Raw genomic sequence first — 20,049 nt, 5'->3', positions numbered from 1 at the left:
TTTACTGTCAGAATGGTCATTAAGATATTTGAAGATTCATTTCTGGGCAGCAGAGTGAACTGACCAGCATATATTTATGCTGTGCATGCTCCTTTGGGTGGTGGGGTTAAGTATATGCCGGAGGAGCATGTATTTTTAAATTTGCAATTAATTAAAACCTTTTAAACGCTCACAAATAAAGGACAAGACAGCAGCAATGACCAAACAAACAACTGTCATGTTAACTTCAGATACAAGGACTGTTTTGTGAGGTCTCTGCAATAACAATAGGAAGTGTCATATTTTGAGTACATTTATAAAAGCAACAATTCTTGTACCAAGTGATGTTATATTAGTTTAGCAGAAACCTAAAAAATTTGTTCTGCTTTATGGGTGGAAATCAGATATATTTTCTGTAAGGAATCCAGCTCATAAGCTCTGTATAAAATCATTTACTAAAACTTCAGGTTTTGGGTACTCATAAGAGATACTGTAAGGAAATATCACATGATTCTTAGATATAAGAACATCAAGGAACCTGTTTTCCTTTTCCGGGTTTTGATGTCTACAACAACCGCCCTGTTTTTCTCAGTGAAGTGCTTTAGGATGATAACATTATGAGGCTCATTGGCATTATCCATGTACACGGAGCGAGTTCCCATACACAGCACCTGCATTAGCAAAACAAAGGGAGACAAAGGACTTCAGTTACCAGTCTAACTTCATATAATACTTATGTAAGATAATGTAAAAAATAAAAGTTATATGTGGCTGCATTTTGGTTACAGTTAATACCATACTTGTTATTTAAACAATTGTCCATTGCCAAATATGTGCTGGTATTTAGACATATGAAGTAGATTTTTGTAACAAAATACCTCAGGTGCATATTAACAACTTAATGGTACTCTGGTGATATATCAGAGATACCAATATTAAGAATAATGGCTTGTTTTATACTGGTATAAAGCCCTTTTTTGATGTTCAATGTTATGCTATTCTGGATTTCAAGTTGCTGGTTACAAGTTGCCCACAATGAAATGTATCCAAGCAAAACCAGAGCTATGTAATTATATTGTTTTCCATTAGACAAAGACTACAACCAACTGTGCAAGAGATGAAGGATGAAGTCTCAGACATATCTCTGAGTTTTGTGACTTTTGTCAATTTATGGCATTAAAGTGTAGTTTTTAGTGTTTAAAAGTAGAATTTGTAATTATCATAGCTCAAATCATTATGTATTGATCAGTATTCCAATTACCTCTGGAAATCCAACAAGTACCAATAAGGTGAAGATATTGGTGTGTTTTAACTGGAAGGGCAGCTGCTTAATACAATGGTCTGTGAAAGCTGCAATCACACTATGCCACTGTGCGGAGGAGTTCAAAGCTCGAAGAATATCCGCCATGGAGCACGCCCAGTCCAGACCTATGCGGCTGGAGAACAAGGTTCGACTGTATTAGGTGGTTTGACTACACGTTGTTACACAACTATTTTCCCTCAAAACACAAAATCATTATTACATTATTTCCAACTGTCAGAAGATCTTACTTTTTCATAGCATCGCTTGAGGATTTGAATTCAGATATATGAATGCTATTAATTCCACTCATCATTAAATCATTTAAAAAAAAAAATCACATTGGCCTGCCATCTTAAATAGGACTGAAGGCCACAATGAATAAAAAAAGTTGATAGAAATTCAAGGCAACACATGGTCTCGCGAACTTTAGTTTAGGACCGGAAATTTTCTTTCCTTCCTTTGCTTCTCTTTGCACATGAGTAAGACAGGCTTGAGAAATCTGTTTTAGAGATTTAATTTGCTGACTTAATATTTTGATATAATTGGATGCCAAAATAGCTTCACATAATACAATGGATTGTGTATTTCCTTGATTGATGAATCTCTTTATAAGACCAGTAGATTCTCCGTGTATTCTATCTTTATATCTGCACGCTTTTCTAATTGGTTTATTAACCTTTCCAATCCCTCTTCCCAAATAAAAAAACCTAGAGTGAAGAATAATACTTAACACAGTATTTAACAAAGCATGCTATTAACCTTCACTCTTCAAGAGTGTTCTACTTCCACTTAAGGTACTGAAGACTGTACCTTCAAAGCAACTTTACTATCTCTCCCTGAATGCAAGACTTCTTTCTACCTTGCTAGACTCCTCTACAAAGACAGCTCCCTCTATCCTCCACTATAGGCCTTGCCTCCTCATGTTGGTTCTTTCCAGCTTGACCTTTTGATATGACCTACCTTCTCTTGGACTGAGGTACATGTTGGAATTAGGAGGATAGGGAGACAGGTCACATCAAACGTTTAGGTAGTAGGACTGGCCCTTGCTCTTCTCTAAACCCCAAAATCCTACCTCTTCCACAACAGTGTCCTATATTAGCCTCTGAAAATTACCCATCTCCCAGTTGATAGCATCACGTGGCATGACCCTAAGAGATGTTGACTTCAATGGGAGCTATGGCTAATATGCACTTCACAGGACTGGGCTCAAGAATTAACCCAAATCAGGTTACACTCCTCCCCTCCTCCTGTTGAGCATATAAAAATCAAGAATTCTCTTAAAGATTAACATTAAAAAAAGCACCTGTCTAAGCATACGGCTCCCAGACTGAACAAAAGATGAGTAGTCTTCCAGCCTTCTGGCACTGTAGACCCATCTCCTGCTGCAAACAGGCTGTGTTTGGCTGAAAGGACTTTTGTCACTGCAGCATCGACTTCTGCAGGCATAAGTCTCAGAATTAACTGGCCCAGAAGACCCAGGGTTAAATGATAGGTTTCATTTAAGTGGCCAGCATTGGAGATTACAACCTGAAACATCAGTGGGAGGATCTGTTCCAGGTTAATCAAAGACATTGTGCATCCCTGTAAATAAGAAAGAAAAATCTCATTAGAACAGAAAATATAGCAAAGCCTTTAGTCATAGTTATACAGTATAATGAGGGTTCGAGTAACTTATTAGTAGGTACTCAATGCTCAGAAACCTTCACCTTTTTGGCTGAAGTTTTCCAGCCTTGTATCTACATAAAGGAGGGAAAGTTATTCAACCACTTCTCAGCATGAGGGAGTAAACAAAAACACAATTTTTAAAAAGGTTTAAGAACTTTTGGCACGCAGAAAGTGAAGTCTGGCATGGAAATAGCTCTGGCTGAGAAGATACTTCCATTGTTAAAGAAAAAATTGCTTTTGATTTGAGAGATAAGCGCCTGTAAAAGTCATACTGGATACAGTATGAATATTGTAAAAGTCATACTGGATAAAGTGAATTTTTTCTAGCTAAGCTTACCAAGTGTGCACCCAGAAAAGAACTGAGACACAAATTAACTGCATAGTGATAAGCCTACTCATTGGTGCAAATCAATAGGGACAACCAGAACTGAGGGAAAACGACTCCTGTGGCCCTTGCAAGGTGTTTAGGGGATGGGGGAAGAGGGCCTGTGGCCTTTTCAAGCTGCTTTCAGTTATGTTTCTTTTATATTGGAAATACTTTTCCCATAAAATAGGATGGGGGGGGGGGGAAACAAGGAGAGGAATTTACTCTGTGGTAAAACCTGGTGCATAAGCCCAGAGCAAAAATGTTAATATCACATTTAGTTGGGCTGATTTAAAGTTACACAACAAACAAATCTGAACTTTACCTGATGGTTGGTGGTTAATTAATAATCTAACTACATAATGTAATAAAACACTTCAACATTAGCATTTTGACATAAGCTAGCAAAAAGGAAGAACTAGAGTAGCTCTTCCCTGCCCGCACCTTCCCAGCCTCTCCTTCTCCCATTACATCATTTGTTTCAGCTTGAATTTTCCCCATTTTTCTCATCAGTGTGTGTCACAAATCAACTAGTTTCCTGAGGGGTAGGGTAGAAGGGGTTGTACTTCATTCTTACAGATCTGAAAGGTGGTAACATAGCTGCCAGCAAGCCAAGAATCCTCTTCTGAGAGCATTCAGCAAAGACTTGCTCCTGGCTAGGCATTAGAGCCTTCTCTGCCTGCTTTTGGGATGAATCTTCTGAATTTTCAACATCTGTGTTTTAAATAAATATGAATTTAAAAACAGTAAAACTGTAGAACATAAGTGAAAATTTGACATTTAAAGTCTGAAATAGTAAGTATAAATAGACAAATATAAAGATGATGGGCTTGTCTACACAGTGCGTTAGTGCACACCAGCAGGCTGTCAATTCTAGACTACCCTAGCATGAGGTGCACCCTCCGTGGACCCTGCTGGCTTGCACTACAAGTTCCTTAGTGTGCGTTAACATATAGTCTCATTTCAAACAATACTACTTTAATGCATCTTTTATAACAAACCCTACAGCTAGTAAGCTGGCTCACATCATTTAAAGTCACATCATTCTGATTACCATCTTGTGTCTCCTCTTCCAACTTTATCAAACCTTATTTCAGAAGCTTGTGTGTCTCGGACTACTAGAATTAGAACCACTGCTGCGTATACAATATGAATGGGTGGAATCCCAGCTTTTAAATACTGCAAAAAAACATTTAACTTCCCACTTCATGGGTTCTCAAAAATACTGACTGCTAAACCTATACCTGATTTGAAATGAGTGGGTGAGTATAGCTGGAAAAGACAGACTAAATCAAAAAGCTTTGCTTTTAAGGCATGGGTTGTGATGAAGCAGGATTTTTTTGGAAGTATTTTTATGTATCCTCTGTGTGCTTCAGTTTCCCCCTATAATGTGCACTGCTACCCAGTGTAGGAAATATGATTAAGACTGCTTTCAGGGCAGACCGAGAGACACAGGAGAGAGACAGATGTGTGTCTAACTATCTGAGTGGACTGAATGGGTCACTAAAAGGATTTACCAAGGCCAGCCCATATAAACGGAAAACCCTAGAAGACAATGGAAAGCCCCAGTCACCGGAACATTTGACACCTAGCAACCAATAACCCAAAGGAAGGAGCTTTTCTCTGCCTTTCAGCAGGGTCTGTGAACTCCTTATGGCCCTGCCCAAAGAACAAAGCACAGAGATGACCTCCAGGAGATAAAGAGTTGGTTTCTGGAGGTGGCTGGCTGCTATCCCCTGGAACTGACTCAGGAGGTCTGAGAGAGACAAAGCCCGACATGGAGTTCACTACAGCACGGCTAGTGAACTGCTTAGTCTTGACCAGAATGCACTACGCTTCATCCTTTATTTCTCTAGGCTAACCCAAGGACTACCAATAGTGTGTTCCAGTTGACTAATAAATCCTACTCTGTTTTGAAAATGTAGCTTGGGTGCCACTGCAAATACTTGCCAAGGTGCATTCTTGAAGTGTACACAAATCTCTACAGGAGTCTACCTCAATGGGACTTGCTGGGCAGAGCTCACAGTATTGAAGCAGGAGTACCGGAGCTGAGAGGCTTGAGTCGGGGAGGCAAGGAGACTGGGAGCCTACCCTGAAGGAAGAAGTGGCACTCCCTGGGGATCTGCCACACTGAAGAGGTTCCTCCAAGAGACACTATTTAAAAGCTGGGGTGTAGCACTAAGCCTGTTAATCCATGATATGGTGGTCTCCCAACTTGTCATCTATGGGCAGACTTGATTCCACAATTGTCCCCATTTCTTTCTCACTGATGCGAAGATGTCAACAGCAATCCAAAAGGAGTGAGAAATGGGTTTGCAGAGATAAATGAAGTTACAGTTACTGTTAAGTCATCTTTCTTTCTCCTTTGAGAATTGCCTCTACATATTTTCACCCTAGGAAACCCTTCATTTCTGGCTTAGGGAGGAAAAACTGACATTATGAGAACATTGGCTTGTAATTAGATTCTCCAGTCCCTTGTGAATACAGCCACACATGGATAATACTGTGCATGGGATCTTAAATCTTGTTTAAATATAATTAAAATTATGTCTAACAAATAACTTGTATTATGCAAGGGTACTATTAAACCATTATTTCATTTTACTGACCACTATTTAGTTTTTTAAAAATGTAAGCGGTACTTTCTATTATATACCTTAATCAATAAAGGCATCTCTATAAAACCTCTAATTTTATACGAAAAATTTAAAAAAAGACAAGATCATAGGCACAGCACAGCTTTTGACATACACTTTGAAGAGAACACAAAGGGAAGGAATGGACTTTAAAATAGTAGAAAAATGAAAACGAAGAACACAGAGAGGGGAAGGAAGAGAAAAAGATTTAAATCATCTCTGCAAATTAATACACGGCAAGCAGATAATGATTATATTGACTATATTCACTTGAGTAATGTAGAGAAATGGGCTTGAAATGCCAGGGAGAAATTTACTAAGCAAGAAAGCATGCTTAATCTTTGTAATGCATTAGATCCAATAGCACTATAATTTGTAATACACTTTACCGAAATCACATAACGTATGCAATTCAGGTTGATCTTTCAAACCTACTGCTAGCTGTGTGGCAATCTGTACAAATTGAAATCCAGGTAAAATGCTCTACGTATGGGTATTCCAAAGCAATAAGATTATCAGGTCTTGATGTAGTAGACTGTTTACTGAAACGGAATCTGTTTACACATGTACAAGATAAGGATGGACACAAAAATACAGCTGTGTATATGTTTGGAGTATGTGTATGTTGGATGAAATGGGAAATCTCTTACCTGGAAGATGTGAAGATATGCTATCATCTACAGAATTAAGAGTCAGTGTCTCTGAATCCTGGCTCAAAACATCTTTCTTTGATAAAGGAGCACTAGGAGGATTGCTTTGGCTATCTTGTTTTTCTATAGAAGACTGAATTTCATCACAAACATCTCCTTTCCCCTAAAAATAAAACAAAAATATACATACCAAGAGACTGAAGAATTTAATTCACCGAGTTAAAGCCACAGAAAGAAACTGAGTCAATAAATTTTCACTTGGCAAAAAAAGTTATTTTAAATTATAAAAACCCTTCATTGATATATTTCATGCTATGTTCAGGCCTTAAGATTCCATATACAAAATGAAAACAACACTTTTTCCTATGTTATATGTAATATTACATCCACAAATAAGTTTCTCTTACGTGAGAAACTATTTGGCCTATGAAATCAAATTGTAACAGAATTGGAAGCCCTGGGGAGGGGCACTACATCCCTGAAAACTAATTTAGGCACCCACGGCCCATTCAGAGGGAAAATGTTGTTTTGTCCTTCTCACACACAGCTTTAGGAATCAAAGTCAACTTTAGAAATGTGAGGTGACCCAGCGATGCACGTATAACGTGCCAGTTCACTTACTGTACCCCAGATCACTGGAGCAAAGAATGGAAATATTTATCACTGTTGAGGATCATACAAGAATGGGCATGAACTGAACTGTACTTTGGAATTTCGTAAAGCAGTACTTACATTGCAATATACAAAAGAGCCTGTCCTTGGCTTTTTATTCATTCTGTTGGCTGCTTTATCACCAGCATGGCCCTCTGTAGCGCCACCTTTTGGAGGGCTCAAAGAAGTGGTCTCATTCTCTGAGAAAGATTCACCTTCTGGCAACATGCAGAGGAGAGCTAAAGCTTTCAAACCTGAGGGGAAAAGATTACAAACATCTCTTTAAGGATTGAATACTAAGACATGTAGCGTTTCACAACCAAAATTTGGTAGCTGCTAGCAAGAGACTCAGATTCCGATGAAGTGAGCTGTAGCTCACGAAAGCTTATGCTCAAATAAATGTGTTAGTCTCTAAGGTGCCACAAGTACTCCTTTTCTTTTTGCGAATACAGACTAACACGGCTGCTACTCTGATTCCAGGACTGTAACCCTGAAGTGGCCAGAACCAGCTACAAGCACAGCTGAGAGCTTAGAATATCACCAGGTTCACTCATCACTGGTACTCACAGTCTGTTACCATCCAATTTAGGTTCTCAGCCATTTCCGGCTTTTTTACACTTTATAAATTAGACCTGCATGACAGAACAAGCTTTTTCCAACTTTTAAAGAAAACCTTTAACTTTCAAAACACATTTTACATAGAGCTGTATTCTGCCATCTTATGTCACACGGAGTAGAATCTTACTCTGCCAGAAAGTCTCAGTGAAGTCAATGGGACTGTTTCTGCAGCAACTTATTCCACATCATGAATAAGATTAAAACTATCTGGCCAACAGTGAAGGTCAAGAAACACTTTTTACCATGTCGTTTTTTTTCTTCCTCAGGGCCCCTGTAAACAAGATAACTGCATCCACATCTAGGGACGGTGTGTCGTCTTAAACTGAAAATTTATGAGAAGTTGTCCCAGTATATTACTCTAATTTTCTTAAGTCTTCTGTTTTTCCATCACGTTCCATTATCACTGAGAATATTGTTACTCTAATAATAGGACTTCTAAATGGTCAGTTATAAAACATTCTCTGTACTATTAGTGAAATGCAAAGTAGCTTCCCTCTGATATTATGCTAGGCTTTTCTTTCCTTGGAAAACTGCAAAGTGATTAATCAGAGGCTTTGCACCAGGGTCACTCTAACAACTATTGTGTTTCAATAAACAGAGGATTTGGGTCACCTTTTCCATGCTGTGCTTTCATCAGGCAGTCTCCAATGAGCTGTATACATTGATGTTGCAGAACTCTAGCATGACTGAGAATCTGCGAATCAAGTTTCTCTCCTACTTCATCCCCACTTGCTAAGTCTGCACAGTAGAGAGTCAAGGCAGCAAACAGTAGCCAAGAATAGTTGTGGATATAAGGCTGGATGAGTCTCTGTCGGTCACTGATTCGAATGGTCACCATCGGATATATTGTGATGCTGTGCGTGGGAAGGTGACTGAAAGAAAGTGTTTACAGTTTAGAACTTAAGTTTAAATGTAAGTTTTCTTTCTGAAAAAGGAAGAATAGAAAACATGTTTCAAACTTCCAAACTGCAGATCCTTACAAGGCTCAAAGGAGCGCTGATGATTTACACTAGTTGAAGATCTGCCCCTAGAACTCCAGCTCTACAAATCAAGTTTATGTGAACAACATTGGTAGCAAACTTGGAGTAGTGGAGGTAATAAGAAAGTAAATATCCATATGTGTAAGGAGGGTCTTTCATGCTCACCAACTCTATCTCAATATTCTCATACTTCTGGGCAGTGAACACTTATGACTAAAAGATGTGAAAGATTTGTAACCAAGCTACTATGAAGTTTGGGGTAGGATTTAGAGCTGAAAACTTTTGCTGAACATTTGCTACTTTTCTCCTAAGGATGGTAATTAGATGTTCTGGAGTCAGACACAGGCTCCCAAGGAGTGACATTAGAGCGACTGTCTGTAGGAGGTGTTAATTACTGCTGTTCTTGCCTACAAGCTGGTGAGTATGGAATCGTAGACCAATACCTGTCAGAGTATTTCTTTGCAGAGTAACACCCATAGCAAAGATCAAAGTCATCACACACATTGCAGTTCATCCGGCGACCTATAATAACCCCTTGGCAATGATCACAGGCATATTCCATGTTAACCATTTCATGGTCATCCTCATGACCTTTAGGTTTAACGCCACCTATGCAGAATTAAAAAAATAAAAAAGTTTGCATCTGCAATGACCTTTAGGTACAGTATCTGTATCTTCCTATTCTTTTCATAATGTAATGCCAGTATATGCTTATGTCATTTTTCTGTTCTTTTATGGTTATTGATTAGAGGAGTACGTATGACTAGAGAACTCTAACCCTCTAAGTAGAGAGCTTGATCTACAAGCAGCATTAGATACTCAATGGAAGTCAACACCTAATTTGTAAGTTCTGGACACCAAAGTTCTGCTAGCAGTTCGATGAAAAAAAAGTCTCTAGGAGTTGTGAAGGTATGTCCAAGTTGCAGCCAGTGATCAGATATGCCATATTAGAGAAACTTATTTTACTATATAAATTAACCTTACCATAGGATCTACAGTATATTGTGCTTTATGAACTGAATGATCAATGTCATTCACATCACTTATATTCTCTCTTTTCCAGCTCACCATGATCCTTTTGTAGATTATTGCAATATGACTGGTTCCAGTACAACCCATTGAGTTAACTCCAAAAGAAATCCACACTAAATCAAATATGGTTACATTTTTGTTTGGGAGACAAAAAAATCAAAGATAAAAGGAAGGAGAAAAGACAAAGGAGAAATTTTATGTTCAGAATTCCATGCCAAATTCAAGTTCAGATGACACTGGCAACTTGCAAGTTTGAATCCTACAAGCACTTGTGAATTTAAAGTTACTTCTCTAGCTGTACTTACGTTAGCATGTCCATTAAAAAGCACATGATTCAGATATATATTGAAAATGTAGGCAGGTGACATTCAGATTAGAAAACACAGGAAAAATTAGAAGCGTTAAAATCTTGGGAAGTTTCCAAAAGAAAAATCTTTCCTTCACTCATTTCATAGAAAGCTTTCTAATGTACGATCTGGAAAGACACTGTTTTGGCTCCAGAAGTATTTTCTGACAAGATCCTTACCTAGGAAACAAGTTTTACATAGATCCATGTCATTGCACTGCAAACAACGGTAGCGATGCCAGGGTGCAATCTCATCACAACCATCACATGATATGTCCACATTCAATAGGTCACAGTAACGAGCAACAAACATGTGCATCTGAAACAATAAATGGACACAAAACTTACATGTTGAATCTTCCTTGGTTTTGAGAAAGCCCTTTCTAAACACAAAGCAGAATGTTCCCTTCTGCAAGAAAGTATGATGAGATATCTACGTGGGCATTTCCAAGGAGATTTTCAAAGGCACAAAGGGGAGTTTGGTGCCCAACTCCCAGAAAACCAGTGGGAGCTCATAGTCTCTTTGTGCCTTTGAAAAAAAATCTCCTGTTTAACCCCTTCCTCAAACAAGCAAGGAGCATGAAAAAATAAAAAACAAATCATGAAGTCACCTTTCTCTGCTTCTCTGGATCAGCTTGGGCTATCTTTTCATACCAGGTCTCAAACATTACATCCTGACATTCATCCATCCACTCGGAGTTTTGCTTGTAGTCTGCAATTTCATCTTCTTCACTCCACTGACTAAAAAAAGCTCAAAATTAAAGTTTGAATGCAAACAGGCTTCCTAATAATGCACTTTGGGATAGTTTATTTTAAAAACTAAAATTCAGACACAATGTGCTAATAAAACAAGACCATGTATTTCACCTAAAAATTAAAACACCGCCACAATATTCCAGAGACCTTTCCCCCACACAAAGGAGGTTGTTGGTTTTTTTGTTTTGTTTTAAAAAAAACAAAAAACAAACAAGTGCGCACACACTGGGGAGAACGCACATCACCTGGGAAATCCAAGCTCATAGAACTGCTGTTGGGTAACTATGACAGAATATAGGCATAAGAAGATTATTTCCTTATAGAACAAACGAGCTATGGGCAAAAGGGTAAGGTTAAATTGAACGCACTCTGAGAGACATGCAGATGTGATGCTCCTGGCCAGAGGAGTAAGACTATGACTATCTTGCTGGTAACTTGCCAGTAGTGTGACACTGCTTGGCAATAGTCAGTTTAAAAACAACTTTCTGCTAGTGCAGAAATTACTACTCTTCACATCTCTGTAAAGTTTTCAAAAGCACTTAAGACAATGCGACTTAGGAGCCTAAATGATTTTGAAACTTTTGAAAAATGGGACATAGGTGCTTTTGAAAATTTTACCTCACCTGTCTTCAGCATCTTTACTACTTGTTTCAAAGTTCAGAGTTCATTCTTGCCAAAAACTGTTCAAAAACTTAGTTCTATATAAAAATGATAGTCTTACTGACTTACCAAATCACACTGTCATGAACACTTATGTTTTCTTGTGACATAGTCATAAGGAGACGTGGTAACTGTATATCAACAAAAAAGGAAAGATCACTGGGTTCCCAGCTCATATCCAAGAGGTGAAGGAGGGATGTCTGCACGCAGGATAAGGCAGGGAGCAATGATCTAAACAAATTGGGAAAACCATAACAGCTTTAATCTGAAGTTGAAATAGTATGATTTTGGGGGAAAGAATAAAGGATTTATGACTAAAGCCTTAAATAATAAGTTATTATGTGTTAAATTAAATGAACAGTAGAACCTTACTTTACTAACCCACAAGCTTTCAAAATTCCAATAGTTCTCGTCAAAAAGTTGATCGTCTCACTGTGCAGTTTTAACAGCAGAGTGTGCTGTGGTGCTGTTAATGCTTTGTTGTTCTTACCAAATATGCTACAGTACATTTACTATTACCGATACTTCAAAGTGTATACTAAGAGCCAAAAGTTACATTACATATATCAAAATAAATGAACAAAGTAATCCAGTACTGTTGAATTTTATCCTTGTCCTTTTTAATTAGCAAAATTAAGTAAAAAGTGATTTTCTGTATTACAATAGCACCAAAAGGCCCCAATAATAATTACAGCTAAGGCTAAGATTTTGTCACACATATTTTAAGTAAAAATCAGGGACAGGTCACGAGCAATAAGGAAAAATTCACGGAAGCCTGTGCCCCATCTGTGACTTTTACTAAAAATATGCATGACAAAATGGGGAGCTACAGGCTCCCCACACCACCCAGGGGGGTTCCCGCGGTGGCCCGGAGCTCAGTCCCTGCAGTTCCCAGCTACCAGGGGTGGCGGGGGACCCTACAGCTCCCAAGCGCTGCAGGGCTCAAGTCAGAGAGATCTCTGGAAGTCACGGACCCCGTGACCTCCGTGACAAAATCGTAGCCCTAATTAGAGCTACATACAAACAGAGGAATTTACACTCTTCTTTGACACAAGATAATAAAAGTAACTAATAATAGGAGGGAAGGTGTGAGGGAGGACAAAGGTAACAAAAATAACATTCCATGTTATATAGGTAGGCTATTTTCTGTACCTGTCATTAATGCTGTTAAATCCCTTCATGGCATTGACCAAAAAGAGAACAAGCTGATAGTAGGACTCTCGAATTTCTTTGTGCAGTTCAGCACCACAACCTTCCAAGTGTCCAAAATAACTAAAAGTTAAAAAGTCAGTTTAGCAGATGTAGAATCCACCACTTTACTTCACATAGCACGCTTTGTTCAAACACAAGTAGCAATTTATAAAAACCATCATGAATAAAGAGGACTTTAGCTCAGTTTTAAAAACCACAAAACAGATGATGCGCTATTCCAAAAAAAGAGTTAGAAGTGAGGTGCAAAACAGGACACCAAATGCAGACTGTTCCTATGGAACTGTCAAAAGTATCAAGATGACTCATAACATTTGGCCACCGGGGCCTGAAAAGCCCAACTCAAATAAATTTAAAAAAAGCAAGAAAGCAGCTAACAGTTCTTACACTCTATAATGAGAACTCAGTTTGGGCAGCAAGTCACAGGCAATCAGCTTCAGAATCTATGTAGACTAACATTATAACCACCATCTTTTAAGAGTTATGTTGAACACCTATCAGTCATATTTAAAATAAATGTATCTTTTCAAATCACAACATTCATGGCGAAGCAACTGTACGACTAAAAAATGTGCCTTACTCGACTCCTCGAGAGTTGGTAAAATACTAGCCACAGGACATTGCCAGAGGAAGCTAGTTCCATAACAAAGTATCTAACTGCAGATTAGCTAATACATTAATTTATGGAGAAAAGTCACAAAAGGGAAAAGAACTCTCCCAAACAAATATTGCTGACAGAGCAACTAAAATTAATCTAACCCAGCTAGCCGAGCTCTAGCTTAAATTCTTATAGAAGGAATAAGATGAACTGATCCTATTTAGGCAACAGTTTAAACTGAAATAATAAACAAAGCTGAAGAGTGTGAATGTCTGAAGACTATTCTAGTCTCATTTTCTGTGTTTTCGGTCATCCAGTTAGATAACTGGGAACATTTTAATAGCTATATGCTGCGGGTAAGCTGCTGACCCCCGTTGGCATAAATAGGAATACTGCAACTAATTCTCCAAGTACCACAATGAAAATGTAAACGATCAAAATGCACCATAGGAAGTGTGCACACAAACTTAAATATTTATCTCAGCACAAAAATGCACTTGCTCTTGTATCTGTATTCACAAGAGCGTCACTTCTCATATTCTTTTCACCCTGGGTAATCAGTACTGAGTCAGGGCATACAGACGTTATACAGAATAGTGTTAGCTCCAATTTTCTAAGAAAGATACTTACTTTGTAAAATCTTTCTGGCAGGCCAGAAGTTCCAAGAGAAAGAGTACACAGGGTGGATGGAAACAGTGAGGCTGCCCAAGAGATTCTAAACACTGGCGGATTGTCTTCAGCACTTCTAGGATACTTTGGGCTTGAGCTTTTCTCAAAACAAGGACCTTTAAAATACTAGGAAAAACACAAACTCCCAATGACGACTTCAAAACACCCGTTCTTCAGTACCTCATAATGCAATCAACACTTGAGAAGTTAAACAAGTTTGATGACTTGGCACCTAAATTAACTGTACTGTATATTGCCTTGAACACCTTGGTAATAATAATAGGTTATTTACAAATATTTTACCCAAAGTCGCAGGGTGAGTGGCAGAGCCAGGAACAGAACCCAGGATTCCCAACTCCCTGTTCCAACCTCTAAACCTTGGGCTGGTTCTGGAAGAATGTCCTTCAGTTAAAATTTGTATATTGGCCCTTTGAAGATCCCTTCTCTAACTGTTCTAGATCTGTTATCCAAGACCCACTAACTCAGCTAGGCAGTTGTGATTTCCAGAAGCAGTTCTTTCCACATTCAACCACAGACAGGACGCAACACCACCTCACAAGCAGATTTGATGAAGCAGGGCAAATTGCAGCATAGGGACAGTAAGGGAATGTAATCACTATTCATAATCCTGAAATTCTATGTGAGTTAAATGAGTCAGATTAAATATTCTTTGGGAGCCTAAAGTAGGTTGTGAGCCATAAGTTTGATGCCTTGATATCAAAATATAATGGACTGTTTTTCAAGAACCTGAAATTCGAAAAATATTACTAAAGTAAGATAAAAATATGCTTTATCCCATCATCTGAAACCTTTGAAATCTCTCAACCTTAAATACAATGGACTGCAAATTTTCAAGTTTGCTCACCTTTCATGAGAAAGTGATTGATCCTTAATAAAGTCTAATATATTTTTCAGTACAGGATATTTCTCCTTCACAGTGGGCACTGATTTAGGCTCTTCTATTGATCTAAAAGATAACAGCCTTAGTCTTCCACGGCTGAACTGAGATTTGCGAGTTGGAGTGGAGGGAGGAGATGCTGTGTCCTCTTGCTGTGAAACTGTATTTTCAAGGAGCTTACTTTGAGATTCAGAGGCTACTTCTGATTGGGGTGGGTCTGGCACTTGCTTAATCTTTGTGTCAGAGTCTACCACTCGACCCCTTTCTGCAGAAGCAGGATGAGTTACTCCATTCGAAGACAATGAGTTTGCTGCTTGAAAATCTGCTTCTACGATAGAACTAGTCCTTCGACGTTTATCATCGTGGTACTGTTGGACATCCTCTACTTCTGAAGCAACCCAGTTATCAGAAGCCAGATCTTTTGCCTTTGCTCTCACAGGCAAAAATTTTAACAACAATAAGCTTTTCTGAATACAGTGTTTTGCTGCAGTATAAAAATTGAGGGGAAAAAGGCAAGTTAGTAGAATCACCATATCACATATTGTGTAATACCTTTCTTACGTAATTTAAGTAAAAATTGGCTCTTAAATTTTTATCTTCTGGCCAGAAAGTCCTGAAAGTACGGTTTCCTGCCCCTTGATAGTGAGTCTGGATCAACCAACATCAAGTGCCTATTCAAAATATTCACACCATCTATACAAAGCAGCGACATGTGAAGTGTTATTACAAACAAGTTTTTAAAGTGACAGTTCAATCATCAGTCAGATGATCCAGTGCACTGGTTGTTTTCTCATTCTTTAGGAAAAATCTCTGGAGACAGTGCACATCAAATCAGCTAATTTATCCCGGTCCACAAAGTTTTAAACATAAGATAGCCTAAATTGCTAATTAATTTCCTTGCGCACAGAAAAAATGAGAAGAGCTACATAAGAAAGTTAGGCTAAGGCATCAGGAAAGACACTTACCAAGGATTTCTGGGTTCACTTCACTTATTTCTACATTCTGTTTCTCTGCTGTATCATTTCCTTTAGCCATCAGGAACTTCTGCTTCATCTCTAACTGTAGACAGGATATTAATTAAATTAATTAAAGATGTGAAATCCTGCCTATCCAGATGGCATGGCAGCACAAAGACTGCACCACAATTAGAGAATCTCATTAGTCCGCTCCTGAGATTCTTAAGACACGCTAAGTCTCCAATACAGGACTAGTCCTTTATGGTCTAGCACAGGGGTTGGCAGCCTTTCAGAAGTGGTGTGCCGTGTCTTCATTTATTCACTCTAATTTAAGGTTTCGCGTGCCAGTAATACATTTTAATGTTTTTAGAAGGTCTCTTTCTACAAGTCTGTAATATATAACTAAACTATTGTTGTATGTAAAGTAAGTAAGGTTTTTAAAATGTTTAAGAAGCTTCATTTAAAATTAAATTAAAATGCAGAGCCCCCCGGACTGGTGACCAGGACCCGGGCAGTGAGAGTGCCACTGAAAATCCGCTTGCGCCCCACCTTTGGCACGCGTGCCAAAGGTTGCCTACCCCTGGTCTAGAATGTCTTGCTGGTCAGCCTGTGGCACAACCCAGTGAAATCCACTGAAAAGCTTGACTCTTTCAAGCCTAAAGAAAGCTAAGCTGATGATCCCAGTTCTTTCAGACATGTTGTGCACAAGCGTTAAATCAGGTAAAAGTAAGTGTGTGTGTGTGGGTGTGTTCTCTTTTCAGTGAAGAGATCTGATCCCTGTGCATATCTTCAACCACAGCTGGTGATTTAAATGACAAAAAACCCACAATTATTTTACTACTCTTTCCTCTCCTCCGTTTAGCACAGTAGAGCCAAAATAACTATGTGAGGGAGATATTTCTTTCTGGCTGATTCATAAGCTCCGGAATAGGCTTCCAGGGGTGATTGTGAACTCCCTGTCATTGTAGGTTTTTAAGAACAGGTTAGACAAATACCTGTCAATATCATAGAAATGTAGGGCTGTCATTAGGGAAACTCTGCCTCAGCACAACAGGCTGAACTTGATAATTTCTCGAGGTGCATTCCAGCCCTCCATTTCTAGGATACTATAATCAAAAATTCCAATTGCCAATCAAAATTCTACCCCTGCACCTTCATTGAAAAGCCTAGGGAAGAGCTTGGCTTGCAGAATCTTTAAAGACTGGTAATGATGCATGAAATGAAAGGCCTAAAAGCTGGACTATTAAAGCCAAAATTGACTGCAGGGCTGGCAGTCAGGAAAAATATGTTTTTACTTTTAAGATGAACAAATCTGATCTGCAATCATTGAGAGAAAATAAAAACAGACCCCTCCCCACAACAAAACCATTTTTAAAAGGCATTTCAAGGTACAGTGACACAGACTCTGCATTGGGACACAGGAGCAAAAATTATGTGAAAGAAGAAAACCCAAATAGAAATAATCATCCTGAATAACCTTACCATCCATATTCTAATCCCATCAGCCAGAGAATATACTTGTGCAAACTCTTCATTCAGAGGCATCTTGCCTCCACTGATGACTGTGAAAACAAAAAGAAAGAGGAAAGTCCTTTTATTCACTGCTTCAGTTTCACATCACTCAAGGATTTAAAATAAAATAAGATACCTGCAAAAGGCTGTGATAGACCCTATCATCTACCTCTTAAGGCGATGCCGGGCAGTTTTTGTTCCCTGTTGTTCTTACAGATATACTATAAAGGCTGATAATGCATTAAAACCATCTACTGTACCCTGACTGCAGACCTATTTGCAAAGTTGAATAATGAATGAGTATGTACAGTTACGGTCAATACATATGGGTCCTGCAAATGTACAGGCAGGACAAATAGAGGCTATTCCTAGGACTTCAATGGGAGTTGCATGTGCTCAGTACCCCTCAGAATCAGGCCCTGAGAGTCCAAATAGCACTTTTTTATTCAACAGATGAGAACTTACTTCAGATAGCATGTTGTGACATAGAAGTAATGTATTGCACATTAGAAAGAAAAGTTGGCAACCCTACTCTCTGGAAAGGTACAAGTTGAAATACTGAGAGCCAACTGCCTGAGTTAGGAGCAGAATATTAACTTAAAAACCACAGTGGGTTGCAAGCTCGCTTTCCATAGCGTGACAATCTTTAGCGGATTAATTTGCATTTCCTCCCCAAACAGTATTGTTAAAATATAAATACTTTGTTCCTTGCTGTTTCGGAAACATTTAATGAGAGCTGAAAATGGCTGAATTAGAGAGTTGTGTTCTAGTGGCACAACTGGTGGGAAGACAGATATCTTTGAGTTACAATCCCCATGCAAAAACCAATGTCCCTGTGGACTTGGTTAAATCACAACATCTCTGGCTTAGAATCATAGAATATCAGGGTTGGAAGCGACCTCAGGAGGTCATCCAGTCCAACCCCCTGCTCAAAGCAGGACCTACTCCTCAACCAAATCATCCCAGCCAGGGCTTTGTCAAGCCTGACCTTAGGAGGGAGATTCCACCTCCTCCCCAAGTAATCCATTCCAGTGCTTCACCACCCTACTAGTGAAAAAGTTTTTCCTAATATCCAACCTCAACCTCTCCCACTGCAACTAGAGACCATTACTCCTTGTTCTATCAAAACACTTAGCTTACTCATGTTTAAAACAAGGATAACCTTATTTGCCTATCCTACTCAGAGGATTTGTGATGATTAGCTAACCTTTGTAAAGAGCTGTGATAATGAAAAACACTAACAAAGCATTATAATCTTATTACAGTCTATTGTGGCAAGGTCTGCCTAGTTGGTGAGTGCAGCACCGTAATATCTTCTTTGTACAGGATGAAACCTCTAACCTTCTGAATATTAATGAAACTAAATACATTTTTCAAGTTTTACAACTGAATTATAATAGGATTTCTTACAAAGTATCAGCCTTCATTATTGATATATTCACTAATAGAAGAGTTACCATATTTTTGTAGCTTCCCGTATAAATCTGGAGTGAGATACACCAAAGCAGCAAATGTGGCGTTCACAGCTTGATCAACAGTGGAACCAGCAACTATATCTGTCTTTGGGGCCTGTTTTTTACATGCCTGTATAAGTCCTTTGAAAAGCTCAGAATTTTGACCACAGAAATCCTGGGAAGGATCTGATTTTGCAAAGTCAAGAAGAAAGTTACGGCAGTCATCTGCATGAGAGTTCTTCGTCTGGAAAGAGTATTAAAGCATTTACTTAATATCGGTTTAAAAACGCTCACATCTCATTTATATATTTGAACAACCCACACCTAAGAAAGACGTTACAGTCAAAATGACAATATAAAGGGTACAGAACAAAAATTTCTCTTCTTTGACAATTCAACAGCCCATGAGATGGCAACCTCAGCCTAGCAGTGTACAGTTAGAGATGTGTCAGCTCATTAAGCCTGAACAAAACCACTCTCATGCATAGTGTTTTCCTACCCATAAAACAGAAACAGTGGCCTAAATACCTCTTTTTTATTTTGGTGCACTTGACTGGGTTCATTTGCTTCCAAAGTCGCCTCAGGACACATCTGATGCCTGAAGACAGGTTTCCATAAAGGAGAATTAAGAACTGATGTCACTTTTGAAGGAGGCAACTCTGCTTCACTACCTAGCTCTGCAAAAACAGCAAGACAGATGTGGATGTTCAATACTAAACATTTTTGTTCAATTTTATATGATTGCAAAAATGCACAATTTTAAACACCTGCCACAAAAGGAAAACAAAAGGAAATGGCATGTTGAACAAAAGTGTCTTAGATTAACAGTTACTCATGATGTTTAGTGCCACATACGCAACAGACATCACACCACTCCTGTACTGTCTTACTGCTGGCATTAATGCAGATTAACCAATGCAATGCTACAGCATGTTACTATTGTAAAAGGCCCTACATTTAAACATCTAAACTGTACTCATGACCACAGTATCGAACTACTCATTAAAAAAGGTTCTCAAAGCACTTTACAAGCTACAGACACAGGGTTATTACTTCATCCATCACTGACTTGCCATAAGCCCTAGCATGCAACAAAATGCATTAAAACATATA

General features: G+C 38.6%; 1 protein-coding gene across 2 annotated transcripts in view; it reads right to left on the bottom strand.

Annotated features, from left to right (window-relative positions):
- ZZEF1 (zinc finger ZZ-type and EF-hand domain containing 1) overlaps positions 1 to 20,049 on the bottom strand; it is an 81,620-nt gene that overhangs the window by 22,589 nt on the left and 38,982 nt on the right. For both annotated transcript variants that reach the window (XM_074974782.1, XM_074974783.1), the window contains exons 25-42: positions 19,465 to 19,613; positions 18,940 to 19,180; positions 17,453 to 17,532; positions 15,980 to 16,073; positions 14,982 to 15,498; positions 14,078 to 14,242; positions 12,793 to 12,912; positions 11,710 to 11,871; positions 10,836 to 10,965; positions 10,405 to 10,543; positions 9,290 to 9,455; positions 8,479 to 8,738; positions 7,330 to 7,502; positions 6,598 to 6,760; positions 3,889 to 4,025; positions 2,586 to 2,863; positions 1,241 to 1,415; positions 518 to 650 (exon numbers count right to left, since the gene is read on the bottom strand). In XM_074974782.1, the coding sequence (XP_074830883.1) occupies positions 518 to 650; positions 1,241 to 1,415; positions 2,586 to 2,863; positions 3,889 to 4,025; positions 6,598 to 6,760; positions 7,330 to 7,502; positions 8,479 to 8,738; positions 9,290 to 9,455; positions 10,405 to 10,543; positions 10,836 to 10,965; positions 11,710 to 11,871; positions 12,793 to 12,912; positions 14,078 to 14,242; positions 14,982 to 15,498; positions 15,980 to 16,073; positions 17,453 to 17,532; positions 18,940 to 19,180; positions 19,465 to 19,613 (3,282 nt within the window). The remainder of the gene's footprint in view (positions 1 to 517; positions 651 to 1,240; positions 1,416 to 2,585; positions 2,864 to 3,888; positions 4,026 to 6,597; positions 6,761 to 7,329; positions 7,503 to 8,478; positions 8,739 to 9,289; positions 9,456 to 10,404; positions 10,544 to 10,835; positions 10,966 to 11,709; positions 11,872 to 12,792; positions 12,913 to 14,077; positions 14,243 to 14,981; positions 15,499 to 15,979; positions 16,074 to 17,452; positions 17,533 to 18,939; positions 19,181 to 19,464; positions 19,614 to 20,049) is intronic.

This window comes from Natator depressus, chromosome 17 (genome assembly GCF_965152275.1).
Source record: "Natator depressus isolate rNatDep1 chromosome 17, rNatDep2.hap1, whole genome shotgun sequence".
NCBI lineage: Eukaryota > Metazoa > Chordata > Testudines > Cheloniidae > Natator > Natator depressus.
Note: the sequence above shows the minus strand (reverse complement) of the source record. Positions and strands in the feature narration are given on the sequence as shown.